Genomic DNA, 15,507 nt, shown 5'->3' with positions numbered 1-15,507 from the left:
TAATTCTACTCTTACCTTGATTTACCCACTTAGCACTTGTCTAGGGCGACTCTTACATAACCAGCTATTAAATAAAGCTATCCTGGTTAATTACCTGAAAGTCCCTCTCAGCGTTTGAGAATGCAGAAAGGTAATTTCTGAGTTCAGACCTCATGCTTTCTACCATGTAGCTTATATGGCTGTGATGCAGTGCTTGGTGACAGGTACTCAAGGCTTTTACAGTGTACTTACTGCCATAAGGCAATGTGTGAACAGTGAGCTTTGAGACTATGTTTAAAAAAAAAAAAGATCCATTTGACATAAGCTACCCAGGGGGAATAATCCAGAAGAGGCTGTGATGTTGGGCGGCTTGAATAAATCACACACAATGCCTACTCAACAGTATCTGTCTGCAAAGACCTGCGTCTATAGATCATTGTGAAGTGACATTTGACCTATAAAACGCCTGCATGCAATGTTCGCTGCGTCAGCAGAAAAAAAAAAAAGAGAGACGGGGGAAACACAGTAAGCGTTCCACACTTCGGTATCTCCTTGTTCACATGAACATGACACCTCTCGCCGTCTTTCATGTAAACATGGACCCCCCTTAGACTAAATTTATGGAAACGCAGTCCCTTCCTTCTCCAACGGCCTTCCTGTACTCGCATAAACGCGGACCGCCTCCGGACAGCCTCCCACAGCCTCGAACGCGCACGCGCGCGAACACCTTCAAAATGACTTCAGCCTCAACCACCGCATTCAAAGCGATCTCCAATTAAGCGTCATTAAAAAGCAAATTACTGTCTGCTCTTTTTACAATTAATCATTCATGCGGCCGTCCCAGTTTAAATCGTGTCTGTTTAATTTGAGTATTATTTTCAAGTTCGTGACACCGCTGCCTCTCTCTCTTTTTTTCCCACATGAAAGCCATTCTGGAGCTGCTGCCAAGTTGCTTTCATATTTAATGTAATTTTTTTGGGAGGATGTTTGCGTTCTTGTTTTTCGCCCAATTTTTAGAAAGAGTTCTCGCCTCCGTCCATTGAGAAATCTGCGCGGTTTAATCAGAGGCAGTCAGTCAGTTCCTTTCACATCGCGGAGCTCTCTCGACATTAAAAGCTCGTCATGAGGTTTATTCTCCGCTGTAATTAAATCACTATGCATAATAATACAGTAAAGGTCATAATCCATCACGGTGCCATCGTTCTGTTATTGCACACCAACCTTCTCACACGCGTGGCAGAAGCGGCCATAGTTCACTCTCTGTGTTGCTCCATGCGATAATCGATGGCGTTTTGAATGTTTTTATGCGCTCCTTTTCTCCCAAAATATTACAGCCTCGTTAGGCCCTAATCTGATTGTTTATTGCGCCCGGACCTGTTGAGGCCGGTGCATTGCTGACAGGTGGGATAGATAATTCATACATAAACATGAATTATGAAGACAATCTAATGAATATGCATTCGCCATCACCTCTCTCTGCCTCTCTCTCTCTCTCTCTCTCTATGTCACTCTCTCTCTCAAACACACACACACACACACACACACATTTTGGCCCACAAATTCCCCTCTGGAATGCTTTCTGCCCCACAAACTGTATTGATTAGAAGAGAATGATGGAATGATTTGGGGGAGATGACATCAGCGCCAGATGTTGAGCTTGTTTACTTGTTTTCCTCCGGGAAAAACAGGTCACTTATAAATGCCTCTCTTAATGAGTTCCAAGAGAAGGTTTCAGCAAGGATGGCTCTCCCTCTCTGATACCGTGCACGTTTTTGCTGACGTTCGTTTTTGACATTTGAACATGGAGCCTGCTTGTTGGAGATCAGGACAGCTGTCCTTCGAGGTGTCCCCCTCAGCTTTTTGGAGAGCCAGGATCAGTGGGCGCGCGGTTCGGCACGGATCACCAGCCCGGACGGGTTACTCCGGATCGCAACCGAACCGCGGGAATAACAAAAAAAAAAAGGCTCGGCTTTCATCTTCCGCCGAGCGAAGTTTCGCGTTTTCCTTCCCGGAAGGAGGAGGAAAATAGTTGTTTTGCTCCGTGGAGCCCTGCGGGTCGCGGTGCCGTAATTGGCTGGATGTGATTCCGCTGAAACGCACAGCAGCGTCGCGCGCAGCGAGTATAGAGAGGCAACAGTGACGCGCGGCAGAGCGGGGAACGGGAACGCCGTGCGGCTGGAGTGTAATTGCATTATTAAGCATCGCGAGGCGCTTTAAACGACCAATCAGAGCCCTCCGATACATGCTTTAGGATGTGACTCATGCATCTGACCTTTTGTTTCACTGTAGCATAATTAAACAAGTTTTTATTTCAGTTTACGTGAAAAATGATCTCTCTTCAGAGATAGCGATATAAAAAGAAATCCATTATCCTCCCTTTCTAAAGGGTATCCTAAGAATTATAAAAATAAAAAAATTAAATAAAAAAAAAAAACTGTTATGTTTTTGTGAAGCTATCGTGTGCTGTTATAATTACAGACCAGAGCCCAGTAGGTAGTCATGGCATTACGGCTGTGTCAAACCACTCCAGTCAAACACATTCGAGAAAAGGAAAAGATAATTATGTGGTTGGGTTTTTGTTAAGAAATTTATGCGTGTGTTTTCGTGTAGAGTATATTGTGTGTGTGGGTTTGTACCCGTCTATGCACATATACCTGTAAAAAAATACTATATGTATCATGTATAGTATCACATTGGATTTTAAGTGAAACAATGAATATGAGGTTAAAGTGCATAATGTCAACCAAAACAAGAACACTTGTGTCACTGTCCAAGTACTTATAGGCACTGTATATATGGTTGCCAGCCATCCATATTTTACCTTATGTTTTAGGTCACACACTATCCTAAATAATTACAGAAATAAATCAGTAGATTGATAGATATATCATGCCATAATCTGATCATTGACTTACCTCAAGCCCTAAGATGGAGGTCTGTTTCCACTTCAATCTTATAAAGAAAACAGATGAGATTACCCTGAATGTTTGGCTTTATGCGATTCTCCCTCCCCAGGTTCTGTCAGAGTGATTCTTTTTTCTCAGACAGTGGCATACCTGCTGAACTCAAGAAATATGGAGCCAAAATGCCTCCCTACAGTACAGAAACAGACCAGAAGATGCATTATAAAAAAAGCTGTAATGCTGAAAAATGAATGAATACAAAATAAACAATTAGCTTTATTAAATGCATTATGCAACTCTCCCTTCATTATATGCCGGTTAGATGTTTATCAGAATGACCTGACTCACCACTGTCAGGATGTGTTCTGCGGGGAAGTATGTCCCCATTGATATGAGAGAGAGAGAGGGAGGGGGAGAGAGAGAGAGAGAGAGAGAGAGAGGGGCTTTATGCAGGGGATTGTTGAGAGCATGAAGGAAGAGCCCGTAGTCTAGGCTTCAGAGTGTCATGTTTTCTGTTCCCGTACTGAAAACATGTCAGGATTCTGAATGGCGGACAGACAAGAAGTCTGTTCCGTTAAACTGCCGCGCGCACACGGCAGGAGTGACACGCGACACGACGCTTCTGAGCGCTGGTGATGTACACGAACGAGGGGAAACAGGTACGCGTTTCCCTGTGCACCGTTAATAAGGTCCCTCCCGCTTTCTCAGAGAGGCTGCTCCTGGGCTGGAGTGCGTTCCGGTTGAAAGCGAGCCACAAAAAAGCATTTCCCCCTTTTTTAAAATCAGGTCTGCTTGTCGCAATCGCTGTGGCGAAGGCTTGCCCTGTCTCATCCAATCCATGTGCACCTCCTTCCCATTTCCTCTCCGATAAGCCTTTTAACCTTTGACCCCCGGGGCAATGAGACTTCTTTGTAACCGACGGGAACTGTGATTGAAATCATCCCGTTTCTGAGTGAAGAAGGGTTTTCTCTTTTTTTTTTTTTTTACAGGAGTAAGCAGAAAGGGTTTGGTAGGGGGGGTGTTGGGGGATGATATTGATGGGGGGAGTGTGGGGGGGTGGAACAGCACTGCTGATGATGCATGGCCCCTAGGAAGGACAGGAGACAGCCAAAGAAAGACTAACATTGCAGAAAGCAGATATTTCATGTAGGTACACTTTTCTAACAAGGCTCTCCACTCTAAATGAGCCCCATTAGTCTGGGTTGGCAGGCTGGGGCCCACTGGGCCGAGGTGCTGGCTGACAACGGAGCGTTTGGAAAGGTCAGACACTGGGAGGAATAAAAAAAAAAACAGAAACACATCACCCTTTCCTTCTCTCCCTCTCTCATTCACTCTCTCCATCTCTCGCACCCTTTCTCTCTCTATCACCCTCCCTCAATCCCATTCCAGCTCTCTGTCTCACGCGCACAAACATCATCCCTCAATCCCTTTTGGCCAATCTCTCTCTCTGTGTCACACACACACACACACACACACACACACACACACACACACACACACACACACACACACACACACACACACACACGCTGCCCCAGTCCCCCTCTCATTCCTGGCAGCAGGTGTGGATATTGGAGTCATTCCGGAGCCTTCCGGCGTGTCACAGCGCTGTCACAGTGGCCTCGGCCCGCTGTAAATCTGCCGCTCGCGCCGCTCCCATTCCTTCAGCGAATCGGATGGCAGCAGCGGGGGCTCTTTGGAGTGAAACATGCGATGGGCGCGAGGGGACGCGTAGCACCACAGTAAACCCCCCCCCCCACAGTGAAATTTTTTTTTGCCTAAGATGAAAGCCAGAAGGTTGACAGCGAATAGCAAGGAACCAAAATGAGAACAAGAACAAGCAACAGACAGGGCGGAGGCAAGATGTCCGTGCGGTTGCATTTCAGTTTAGTTTCAAATTAAAAATTCATCGGGCAACCCGACGCTGAACCGGAGGAAGCAGAGCGGTGCCCAGCAGATTTGATTTTTCCAGCCCGGCTTCGGGGTGATGCGATGCAGGTAAATGGATTTGGTCTGGCCTTGAATGGCAGAATGTGTGCTTCTCTCTCCCACACAGCCCCTGGAGCAAGCCTTTCACACACACACACACAGTAAAAACTCAGCACACTACTTACTCTTAAAAAACATTACAGGAGCGTTTTGACCTTGCCAGTATAACGCTTATCCATTTCCAGAGCCTGAAACCAATGTTCTGCCCTGCTGTGATACGACCATTTACAAAATAAAAACCGAATAATATATGAATATAAAGTAACTGATGAGCAGGGCCACCCTTTGCCTCCAGCTTCCTGCTTCCTTCAGAACCGTGCATTGGGACATTGGACCATTCTTTGAGAGGAAAGACACAGTGTTTTTAAGGGCTCTACTTTAGTTTTTTTTTTTTTTAAATGAAGGACATGGAAAGGAAAGGTGGGATTTGACTTTGTACTCCGAGCTCCAGAACTTCCCGCGAAGTTTCAATGATGTTTTGATCTGGTGATTGTGGAGACCATGGAGACTTTTGACTTAATCCTAGTGTTCATTACATTAGTTTAGCAGTGTGTAGGGGGGTGTTATCATTTTTGAACTTTGGGACATCGTGAGGGAATAATGTGTTCTTTGTTTTACCTGAAAAGGGTTGGCGTGGGTCCTTTTGTTCGTTTTAGCCCAGGACTGTGACACCAGATTCAACTGATTGAATCTAATTGAATCAAGACCTTTGGTAAGTAGAATCAGGTGTCATCGTGCTGGGCTAAAACGAAAACCTGCACCCACATGCCCTTTTAAGATAAGATTGGACACGCCTGGTTTGCACCATACGCTTCACCTGGTTTCACAAAATGGTGTCATATTCCTTGGCCGTTTTATGACCATGCAGAGCATACATTGGACCCAGTGACGCCCATGAGATGGCTGCCCATACCATTACCAATCCACCACCATGTTTACCGGTTGGCAACATACATCGTGAGCTTAAAGCTCCTTTTGGCATTAAGGAAAAAGATAAAAACAGGAAGAAAGTATAAACGAGTACTTATCGGACCATGTTACTTTTTCCATTGCCATTTCCCAGGCTTTCTGCTTTCTGTCTTTACGTCAGGTTATGCTTTTTTCTGTATTAACTGTGGACACAGGCAGTTTCTGAATGGTGGCTCTGACATAAAAAAAAGCTTTGTGAAGCTCAAAATGTGCATTTTTTTAGACAAGGTCAATTCTGCAGTAATTTTTGAGGCTGCATTCCAATTTTTTTTTAGCAGCTATCCTGTTAAGTCTGTGTTGGTCCCTGTCAGCGACCTTCAACTTATGACTACTGTTCCTCTTTGCCGATGCAGTTTTTATTTGGCATCTGTTGTCATAATTGTCAAGGCTGTTTCCCTTGCTATATTAAATAATTTTGCAGTTAGTTTTTTCTGATGCTTCTGCGTTTTGGGAACTGACTGTCTGGCCTCCGTGGAACTCTGCTAGTTGCCTCATGCCGCTTTGGAAACTCACAATTCGAGGTGCTTACTGCGAGACCTATTTTATGCCTGACAGATTACTGTTAATTGGCATTCAACTTAATATGACTCATATGTTTAGCTGCCTTCGTGATGTAGTTACCTCAGAATTAAAATCATTTTCATGTGGCGTTTCTGTTATTTTGTCCAACCCCTTTATTTATAGCCAATACCTTTTTTAGAAACAAACACAAATACAATATTTTGGCACCCTAAGAACTCCAGCAAGCTTATAATTGACCTCAGATCATTGTAATTTGATTGAGCATGCCAAATGTCTCCTAATATGGCAATGGAGGACTTGGATCCTTAATGGCATGACCACCACCACAGGAGATTAGCACATTCAAACGGAGAGACTTGGCAGCCTGATCAATTCTGAGTCATTATTAGCGCTGGGGTATATTAGGGAAGGTCTGCACTCCAGTGTCACATTGGGTTTGTCACTCTGACTCATGTCTATAGAGTAGCTTTTGCGGTGTATAACCCACAAACACTTGTCCAATTTTGTTAGTGTGTACACACTACTGCCTTCCTCTGCTATTGGTCAATTGATTTACCTATAATAAAATTGGAGCCCTCGGCCCTCGTTTGCTAACATAGATATATTTTATTTGTTTTTTGTTCCGATTCAGCAGGTACACACACACACACACACACACACACACACAAAACTGATTCCCCTGTTAAGCCAAACAAAACACAATCGGAAAACATAAATAGGAGAATATTATACAATATTCTCCACCTGCAAATATATAATTAAACATTATTTGTTTTTGACTTGGTGTGCACTGATATTTCGCATGAGCCACCGTTGAAAAAGTTTGAATGCTGCTAAAGGTAGTCTATAGATCGATCTTATCTGGATAAAACTGCGAGTTTTTAAAAATGTGATGGTGGCAAATATATGGACATTAGGCCTATACTATCCGAAATCGAACGTTTTCATAAAGTCTTGCTGACAGCAATGAGATAACTGCGTAGGCTACCAGCTTAGGCTATCAGCTAGCTCTGTTTGTTAACACAACATTTTATGTGACTTCCAAGAAATATATAAACTTGATTTAATATTGCATGTATCTGTCTGACACTGGTTCAAATGTACTGTACAGGTGAGGATTCAAAGAACACTCCTGTAGTCATAAGATTAATATGGCCAATTCACATAAGAAAGCTATCTAAGTTATAACCTATTAGTAGCTGATTAAATGTATATCACCGATTAAGCGTTCTGCGTCTAGAAAAGCATTGATTGAATTCACTTTTTGTTTAGTAGCTAACATTACTTGATAGGCTGCACTTGATAGCCCACCTTTTTTGTGCATAAAATACAAATCAAGATTTGGCTCTTACCTGAACGCTCAAATGGTTTACCAAACCTAGGAAGTTAACATGATCTGTCCTCATTTGCCTTCCTCAGTGAAGTATATAACGATGCATCCTTTGCAGAAGTGATTTGAGCTGTATTGTGACTGCAAGTCCTACAGTACTTTGCTTCAAACAGATAGTTTTTGAAAGTGTGACCGAAATGTTTATGCATTGATAACCATGGGAAGGAACGAAGAAAGGATACCCCCCTCTCAGACCAAAGTGTCGTGGGATTTGCAGTTGCTTAAAGCCCAAATCGCACGTGTCAAGTGCGCACCCCTTACAAAAAATAACTGCAGTTCAGCTGTCCTTGTAATGATTGTGATTCCTGTGGTATGACTGCAGCATTGTGCAATATTATTGCAGTTATGATGCAGTTTCTCAACTTCATGTGCAGTGCTCATGAAGTAGAACTCTTGTACTGCATTTCAGCTGCACTGTACTTCAGTTACACTTCAGTGCCAGTATAACTCAGTAGCTGCATTAATTTGTTTGTAACAGAGTGTATCTAATTAGGACTGATATTCCTGTATGTGTGAAGTGGCTTGAACGCTTAAAATAAACACTTAAAATAGAAAGGTAGTGACATTTAAAAACTTCAAGTATAAATATAGCGACATGTAGAAATGTAGCACCCCATAATTGATGTACCAAAGTATTTTTCATTAACAGAGGCCAGACTGCATAAATATATAAGCTTGTGTACAAAGGACAACAGCGATGACTGGGATTACGTGTAGCTATGTTCTCATTAGCAATCAGATTTTAGAAAAAACAAAAGCTATACCTGTCAGGCACAATCTCCTCACTCTTAAGCTGCTGGAGCTATACTGTAACAGGTCAGTCACAGTAGCTAGATGTAGCCTATGTATGTATTTTCACTGCATGTAGGTGCATTGTGCGGTTTTGGGAGGTAATCTACCTGTACAGGCTACTCGTGTAGGTACATATGGGCCTGGCAATAAAGGATGGCTGTATCTTTTCTCCTGAAGGAATGAGAGCTGAGTGGTTTGTGTACAGAACTGTCCGGCGATAAGTTGCCTCATTGATCATGTTCCTCTCTGAATGTCTTAATGTCTCAGTGGAGCCGGGGTGTGGATCTTTCTTTGTTGTTTCCCAAGTCCACTAACAGTGCATTACCGTCCCTTAACAGCTTGCAGACGCATTACGGCAGACAGGCTAGCGTTGGGCGTTGGGCGGGATTATGATAAACATCGCTCTGTTTCCTAATTCGTTTTTTATTAGATCGCCGTACACGCTCACGGTCACCAAGATGCCGCCCATCTCTCAGCTTTCACGCAAAGAGCTGCTTGTGATCTGTTCCATAATCTGAGCTGTGCTTGTCGCGGCCCGCGTTTAATTGAGTGTAGAATTCTGGCACGAGCGATTTTTGAGCAGTGATTCAGTCTAACAATAACACACTGGGATTCATTCCAGCTTCTGCCTCGAACCCGATTCCTCGGGAAGAAAACGATGTTGTTTCATCCACTCTCGGCAGATAGAATAACTAATAACTATTTCACTGCGCTATCATTTTCAACTCGCATGTGGTGAATCAACGCCGGCTGTCATGTCAAGCCTTGTCCTAAGCTCTGAACCTTTTCCAGAAAATTCTTTTGTTTTGCACGCCTCTAAGCAGGCAGAACAACGGCAGTGTATTGTGATATTATTTTCAGGTCACAGGCTCTGGGTCACGCAATATGAAATGACGGATTTTCGAATGGCTTTCTCATTTATTGTCTCTCACGTGAACACTAGTCACGACCATTTTGAGTTAGGAATATGTACGCATTTTTGGTACATCTCTGTTCGGATGAAAAAAATAGAGAGCGGTTATTTTCAGGCGTGATATATTACGGCTTAGATTTGAATGTCACGCTCGGATCGCGAGGCTTTGGTTATTACAGCAGTGGCAGGCAGGTTCCCTCTTCTCTGTGGCCTTATGGTGGAAATGAATGGAGTGAAGTGCATCTTGGTATTCAGGTGTAACATAATGCAGCCTGACAATATCCTCCCTCTCTCTCTCTCTCTGTCTCTCTCTCTTTCTTTCTTTCTCTGTCCTTCTCTCTGTCTCTCTCTCTCTCTCTCTCTCTCTCTGTCTCTCTCTCTCTCTCTCTCTCTCACAGCTCTTGACGATCGATGATAACTTCTGCGGTTTGGACATGAACGCGCCCCTCGGCGTCTCTGAGATGGTGCGTGGCGTGCCCCTCTTCTCCGAGGAGTCGGACAAGATGACCTCGGTCATCGCCTACGTCTACAAGAACCACTCGCTGGCCTTCGTGGGCACCAAGAGCGGGCGGCTCAAGAAGGTAAGCGCTGCTGGGGTGTTCTGATTGGTCGCTGTTGCAGACAGGCCTTCTCTTTGGCTGCTGATATTGGTGGCTAGTTCTCCTTTTATTTGAGCTTTTAAACAGTAGCCATTCACTGGATCGACTTCGTTTTTTTGTGAAGCAGGGATTCGGAGAGGTTCTAAGGGTGGAGAAACCTGTGAAATTTTGATTTCGTGTCTGAGACGGATGGGCAGTCTTCAGTCAGTGTGCACATAGGCCCTGAACTAGAATTACTGAACTTCTGCAATCCCAACTTCCCCATTCTCAATATGTCTGCGCCCTGTTCTTTTTATAAGATTACATAGGGAAAAAAATGAAGGTGTCAAGAACTACTGGGACAGGCTGTATTTCAGTATCTGTTTCTGGCCGCAAGACAGCACAAAAATAAATCATTAAGAAAATCATGTGACTAATACTTTTTTGTGCACTTGCATTTATTTTCAGTATATTTTTTTATATTGTCGTTGAATTGCATTTGTACATATATTTAGAAGAGAGCTCAGTTGTGTGTTGATATATTGCAGCTATTGTGAAGATATACTGCAGAGGTAAAAGGAAAAGAGTACTTTTTCCTCACATGGTTAAGTTAGCTGGTGTCTCTCGAAGAGCAAGATGACTGGTTTCAGAGTGGGTGAAAGAAAATTCATGCAGGAGTTTATTATTGAATCTTCTTTGATATTGCCGAGTCGCTTTACAAGGGGTGGGTGGGGAAAAGGTATTGAGTTCAAAGCACATCTTTGTAAATGTAATCAGATTACTGCGCACCATGCTTAGAGAACACACTAATGAAAGGATCAGTCCCACAATTGCACAACAACTAGTTTGGAGAAGAAAAAAAAATCCAATATCGACTCATATAGTGCTCTATTTGCAAGCCTTGCCCTGTTGGTCATTGGTGAGTGTAGAAGGTTGTGGGGAGGGGGCGGTACAAGGTTGGTTGTGTGTGTGTGTGTGTGTGTGAGCATGTTGGGGGGGGGGTGGGGAGTTGCAGTAAGTGGGTGCACAGTGATTAAAGAAAACTGGCTTGTGTCCACCTGCATCCACCCACTCCACCCCTTGAGACCCAGTAATTGGATGAGTTGGTGCAGGACTTCAGCCTGTTGCTGTTTTTTTTTCTTTCTTTTTTTTTTTTCTGACAGCATTTCAGAGAGCCGTGTCTGAGGGTAATCTGTAAGCCAGCCAGGCACTGTGTGTGGAAGACCCAGAGAGAGGGAGAGGGGGGGGATAGAGGGAGAGAGGGAGAGAGGGAGTGAGAGAGAGAGAGAGTGAGAGGGAGAGAGGGAGAGAGAGAGAGTGAGAGGGAGCGAGGGAGAGAGAGAGAGCGAGAGAGGTAGGAATAGAGAGAGGGAGAGAGAGAGGGTAGAGGGAAAGGGAGATGGAGGGAGAGAGAGAGAGGAGAGAAGGACAGCAAGGGAGGAATAGAGAGAGGGGGAGAGAGAGAGAGAGAGAGAAGAGGAGCAAGGGAGGAATAGAGAGAGGGGGAGAGAGGGCGAGAGAGAAGAAGAGCAAGGGAGGAATAGAGAGAGGGAGAGGGGGAGAGAGGGAGAAGGAGAGCAGGGGAGGAATAGAGAGAGGGGGAGAGAGAGAGAGAGAGAGAAGTAGAGCAAGGGAGGAATAGAGAGAAGGAGAGAGGGAGAGGGGGAGAGAGGGAGCTGCAGAGCTCTCCCACGGGGGTGTTGATGATGCAGGCAGACTCTTCGCCCACGGCCCCGTCTCCAGCCAGCGCTTGTTATTGTTGTTGTTGTGGCCGCGCCGAAGTGAGTCGGAGGGTTCACGCGAGGCAGGAGGAGTCAAGCGGCCATGTTGTCCGCGTCGCGCTGTCGCACCGTCACTGTCACTGGGGTCAAAGCTCCAGATCTGCTGAAACCACCCAGAAAAGAGCCACCTCACCCGAGCCTTTACGCAGAGCTCACACCGCACACGTCCAGGTCTGAAGTCAGACGTCATTGCCCGTTTTTGCTTTTATATCATTTTGTTATCGAATGCAGACCATGCAGAACTAATTAAATCCAGAGCAAACAAAAAAAAAATAAATAAAGCAGAATTGGCGATTAAACAGGCGAGTGCAACTCAAACAAACAAACTAAAGACATTTCTTTGTCCGGTGGTGTAGCCAGAAATTCATATTGGGGGGGGGAGAGGGGGGTTGAAATTTCCAAACCGCACAGCTTCGGTATGGACAGAATGATTGCTTTTCCAGTTTTCCCGTAATGATCTTCCGATAAGGAGTGGGGGGGTATTTGGGGCTCTTCGCGATGGAACTGTCGCATGCTTTAAGCCTGTGTCCGCCATGTTGGAATGGGGTTCACGTTTGAATGTCGCACATCTGGCAGTCTCCTGAAAGTCAAAAATAAGCCCCGAGAACTTTATGGTCCTGTTTATGATATTATACCTGTCCACTTTGTGGGGAAAGAGTCGATGATGTCACTGCCGGTAAAACAAAGGGGGCTACGGGCACGATGATGAATCGATATGCTTACGTTTCTGTCCTAATGGCCAGTGATTTATGTGCACACACTACATTTAAAGCATTATTTAGTGTCGACAGGCTAGCGTGTTGGTGTGAGTAAATGTTAGCATTGACGACCTTAGGTCTGTGCTTTTACCGTAATGCAAAAAGCCGATATTAGCATTTGTTTCACATGACGCATCGCCGCTGGTCGGCCTAGATGCCCTGTGGTGAGACTTGGGTGGTCTGGACTGAGCAGTAGACTGTAGAACTAGAAAAGGTTCATCATCACCATCGTCACCATCATCAAAGCCTGTCGGAGTGAAACTCTGCAAATGAGGGAAACAAAAAAAAAGGAAGAAAAAGTCAAACTCTCCTTTTCATGCTGTGGGAGAACCAGAGAGGCTTAACGATGTCAGTTCAGTCCTCAGATGTGGCCTCCATCTTCCCTGTAGGGGAAGGGAGGGCAATAGGGAGAGCAGTGAAGCTGTGGATTTCGGGATAGAACTGGGCACCTGCCCCGTAAAACTGATGCTGTCATCAATCAGAAAGCATTATGGGATACCGTGGAGAGCGGGAGGTCAGTGTAATCCGCGCGCGGGTTGGGCTTGATGGGTTTGTGCTGATGTAGGCGGGAGGTGCAGAGGCTCGTTCCTGTGTCTCCTAATGAGGAGAGAGAGGAGAGAGAGAGAGGGGGAGAGAGAGAGAGGGAGAGAGAGAGAGGGAGAGAGAGAGAGCGTCTTTAGCTGGCTGCCGCAGTTAGGCTGATGCATCACATCAGGGGGGCGGGGAGAGGGAAGCGAGGGACGCGATGGGGAACGTACCGCTCGTTCTGCTGGGTTCTCGGGCCGAGCCGACCTCTGAGAAGCGGGACCAGAGGAGGAGCGCGACGTCGAACGCGAGGCGTTGCGTGAGATGAGCTGAGAAGGGAGGACACAAGCACAGAGGGTCCTGTAGAGAGATTGCACGCTTGCGAAACGGTCATCTGTCGTCTCGCACCCAAACCACCCCCCCGTACTCTCACCTCTGGGATGTCCCGCAGCCAAGAGCCCGGTAGGAAACCGTAAACAGATTGGGAAATAGGCTAGCCCCACCTTTTCGTTTTCAAGGGAGCTGGGAACCGTAAACCGAAGTGCTCTCTTAACGGACCGCTTTGTTCCGACCTGGAATGCCGGATGCCGACCCGGGAGAAGCCCATCCCTCTGTTCTCCCTCTGTTCTCCCTCTGTTCTCCCGCCGTTTACGAACCGCTTGTGGGCTTTAGAGAATGTTATGTGCATTAGAAAAGTAAATTACCGAAGCGTCCCTCCCTGTCTTTAAAGAGGACAGCGTGGGCTGGGTAATGAACTCGATTGTACGTCGCGCCGCGGAAGAAGAAGTTGTTTGCACGCGCTCTGTGGGCCGAACGAGCCGCGGCGCCGGCGGAGCCGTGGGCGGGGGAGCGCTGGAAGCGAGCCGATTGGCTCCCGGCGGCAGCGCGCTCCGGCGACTCCGCTTTGGCGACGTCCGCGCGGTTAACGAGCGCGAGTGACGAACATACGGCCCGGGCTCTGCAGGTGCGGGGCGGGGGGGGGGGGGCGGGTGGCGGGGTGGTGTCGACAGCGGTGGGCGAACAGCAGTCAGCGAACCGTGTCGTGACTGACAGCGACTGGTCTCCTCTCCCTCTCTCTCTCACTCTCTCCCCTCTCTTTCCCTCTCTCCCTCTCTCTCTCTGTCTCTGCGTCTCTCTCTCTCTCTCTCTCTCTCCTCGTTTGGCTCGGTACGCCCCTCCTCCCAGGGACTTGGGCGATTGTTTGTTAGCGCCGGGCCATATGGTCGCTGCCTTTTTCGCGGAGGGGTCGTTGGCACGGGGGTCCACTGAGGGGGGGGAGAATAAAGTGCTATTAATTCGGGTCAGCGAGGCGGTGTCAAACCAAGGGTAAACGCTCCGGCCGGTCCCGGGGCCGAGGCGCGGTCCCTCCCTAATCCCGATCAGTGCCGCCTGAACACTTTGCTGGGTCTGTCGTGTGTGTGTGCCCCGGACCCCGGCCGAGATTGAGATGTCACGCTGAGGTGCTAATGCATCGAACCCGGGTTGCTCCACGCAGCTAGCGGCTAACCTTGAACAGGGAAGTGTGGGGGGGGTGGACACAGGAAGTGGGGATGACCGCTCGCTGCATGTGTTCATGTAAGTGTGCGCATCGTACGCAAGTGCTCGTGTGTGTGATTGCGTCTGCGTGTGTGTGCTTGTGTGTGTGTGTGTGTGTGTGTGTGTGTGTGCGGTCGTCCCCACTTCCTGTGTCCCCCCTTCCCTGTTCAAGTGTTTGCTTGTGTTTGTGTGCATATGTGGGTTTGTGTGCATATGTGCGTGCTTCTCTTCATGTGTCTGTGTGTGTGTGTGTGTGTGTGTGTGTGTATGCTTTGTGTTTGTGAGCATGTGTGTGTGAGTGTCTGTATTCTTAATTAGAAACATCGTAGTTCACGGACAGTTTTGGCATGAGCGCGGTTGACGAGAGCTGAAGCCAAGTGGGAGGAAGCAGCTGTTCTGCGAGTGAGTTCAGCGAGGGAGAGCGAGCTGGTGAGCGGCCCAGGCTCGTTTCCATCCGCGGCGAATAAAACGCCGTCCCCTCTGACCTTGCTCCCGAAAAGCGAACGGTATTGGAAACGGGAAACCCTCTCCGATGTCCGGTGTCCGTGGCGATAGAGAATTAGCGGGGACTCACCGAGGGGGGTTGGAAGGGTGCCGCGTCCGCCCCTCCCCTCGTTCGTTTGGGACGCGCGACCGAGCCGGCTGGGCTGGCGGGACTCTGCGGAAGGCCCAGCTCCGCGCAGATTATGAAAATGGGTTCGGTGGAGCACGGGATTAAGTGCTGAGAGCTAATGATGAAGTATGGTGGATGAGCTTGGCTTTGTGTGGGAGGCTAAAGGGTGGGGCTAATGCTGCCTGGGCTTAGAGATGATTGGCCAGGGCGGGGTTGACTGACATTTCTCTTTATTGCCACATTTTAAATGACATGCTAT

General features: G+C 46.9%; 1 protein-coding gene across 1 annotated transcript in view; it reads left to right on the top strand.

Annotated features, from left to right (window-relative positions):
- plxna4 (plexin A4) overlaps positions 1-15,507 on the top strand; it is a 291,711-nt gene that overhangs the window by 28,247 nt on the left and 247,957 nt on the right. Inside the window, exon 3 of the mRNA XM_064342636.1 lies at positions 9,856-10,038. Within this exon, the coding sequence (XP_064198706.1) occupies positions 9,856-10,038 (183 nt within the window). The remainder of the gene's footprint in view (positions 1-9,855; positions 10,039-15,507) is intronic.

This window comes from Anguilla rostrata, chromosome 7 (genome assembly GCF_018555375.3).
Source record: "Anguilla rostrata isolate EN2019 chromosome 7, ASM1855537v3, whole genome shotgun sequence".
NCBI lineage: Eukaryota > Metazoa > Chordata > Actinopteri > Anguilliformes > Anguillidae > Anguilla > Anguilla rostrata.
This window is presented reverse-complemented; position numbering and strand designations above follow the sequence as displayed.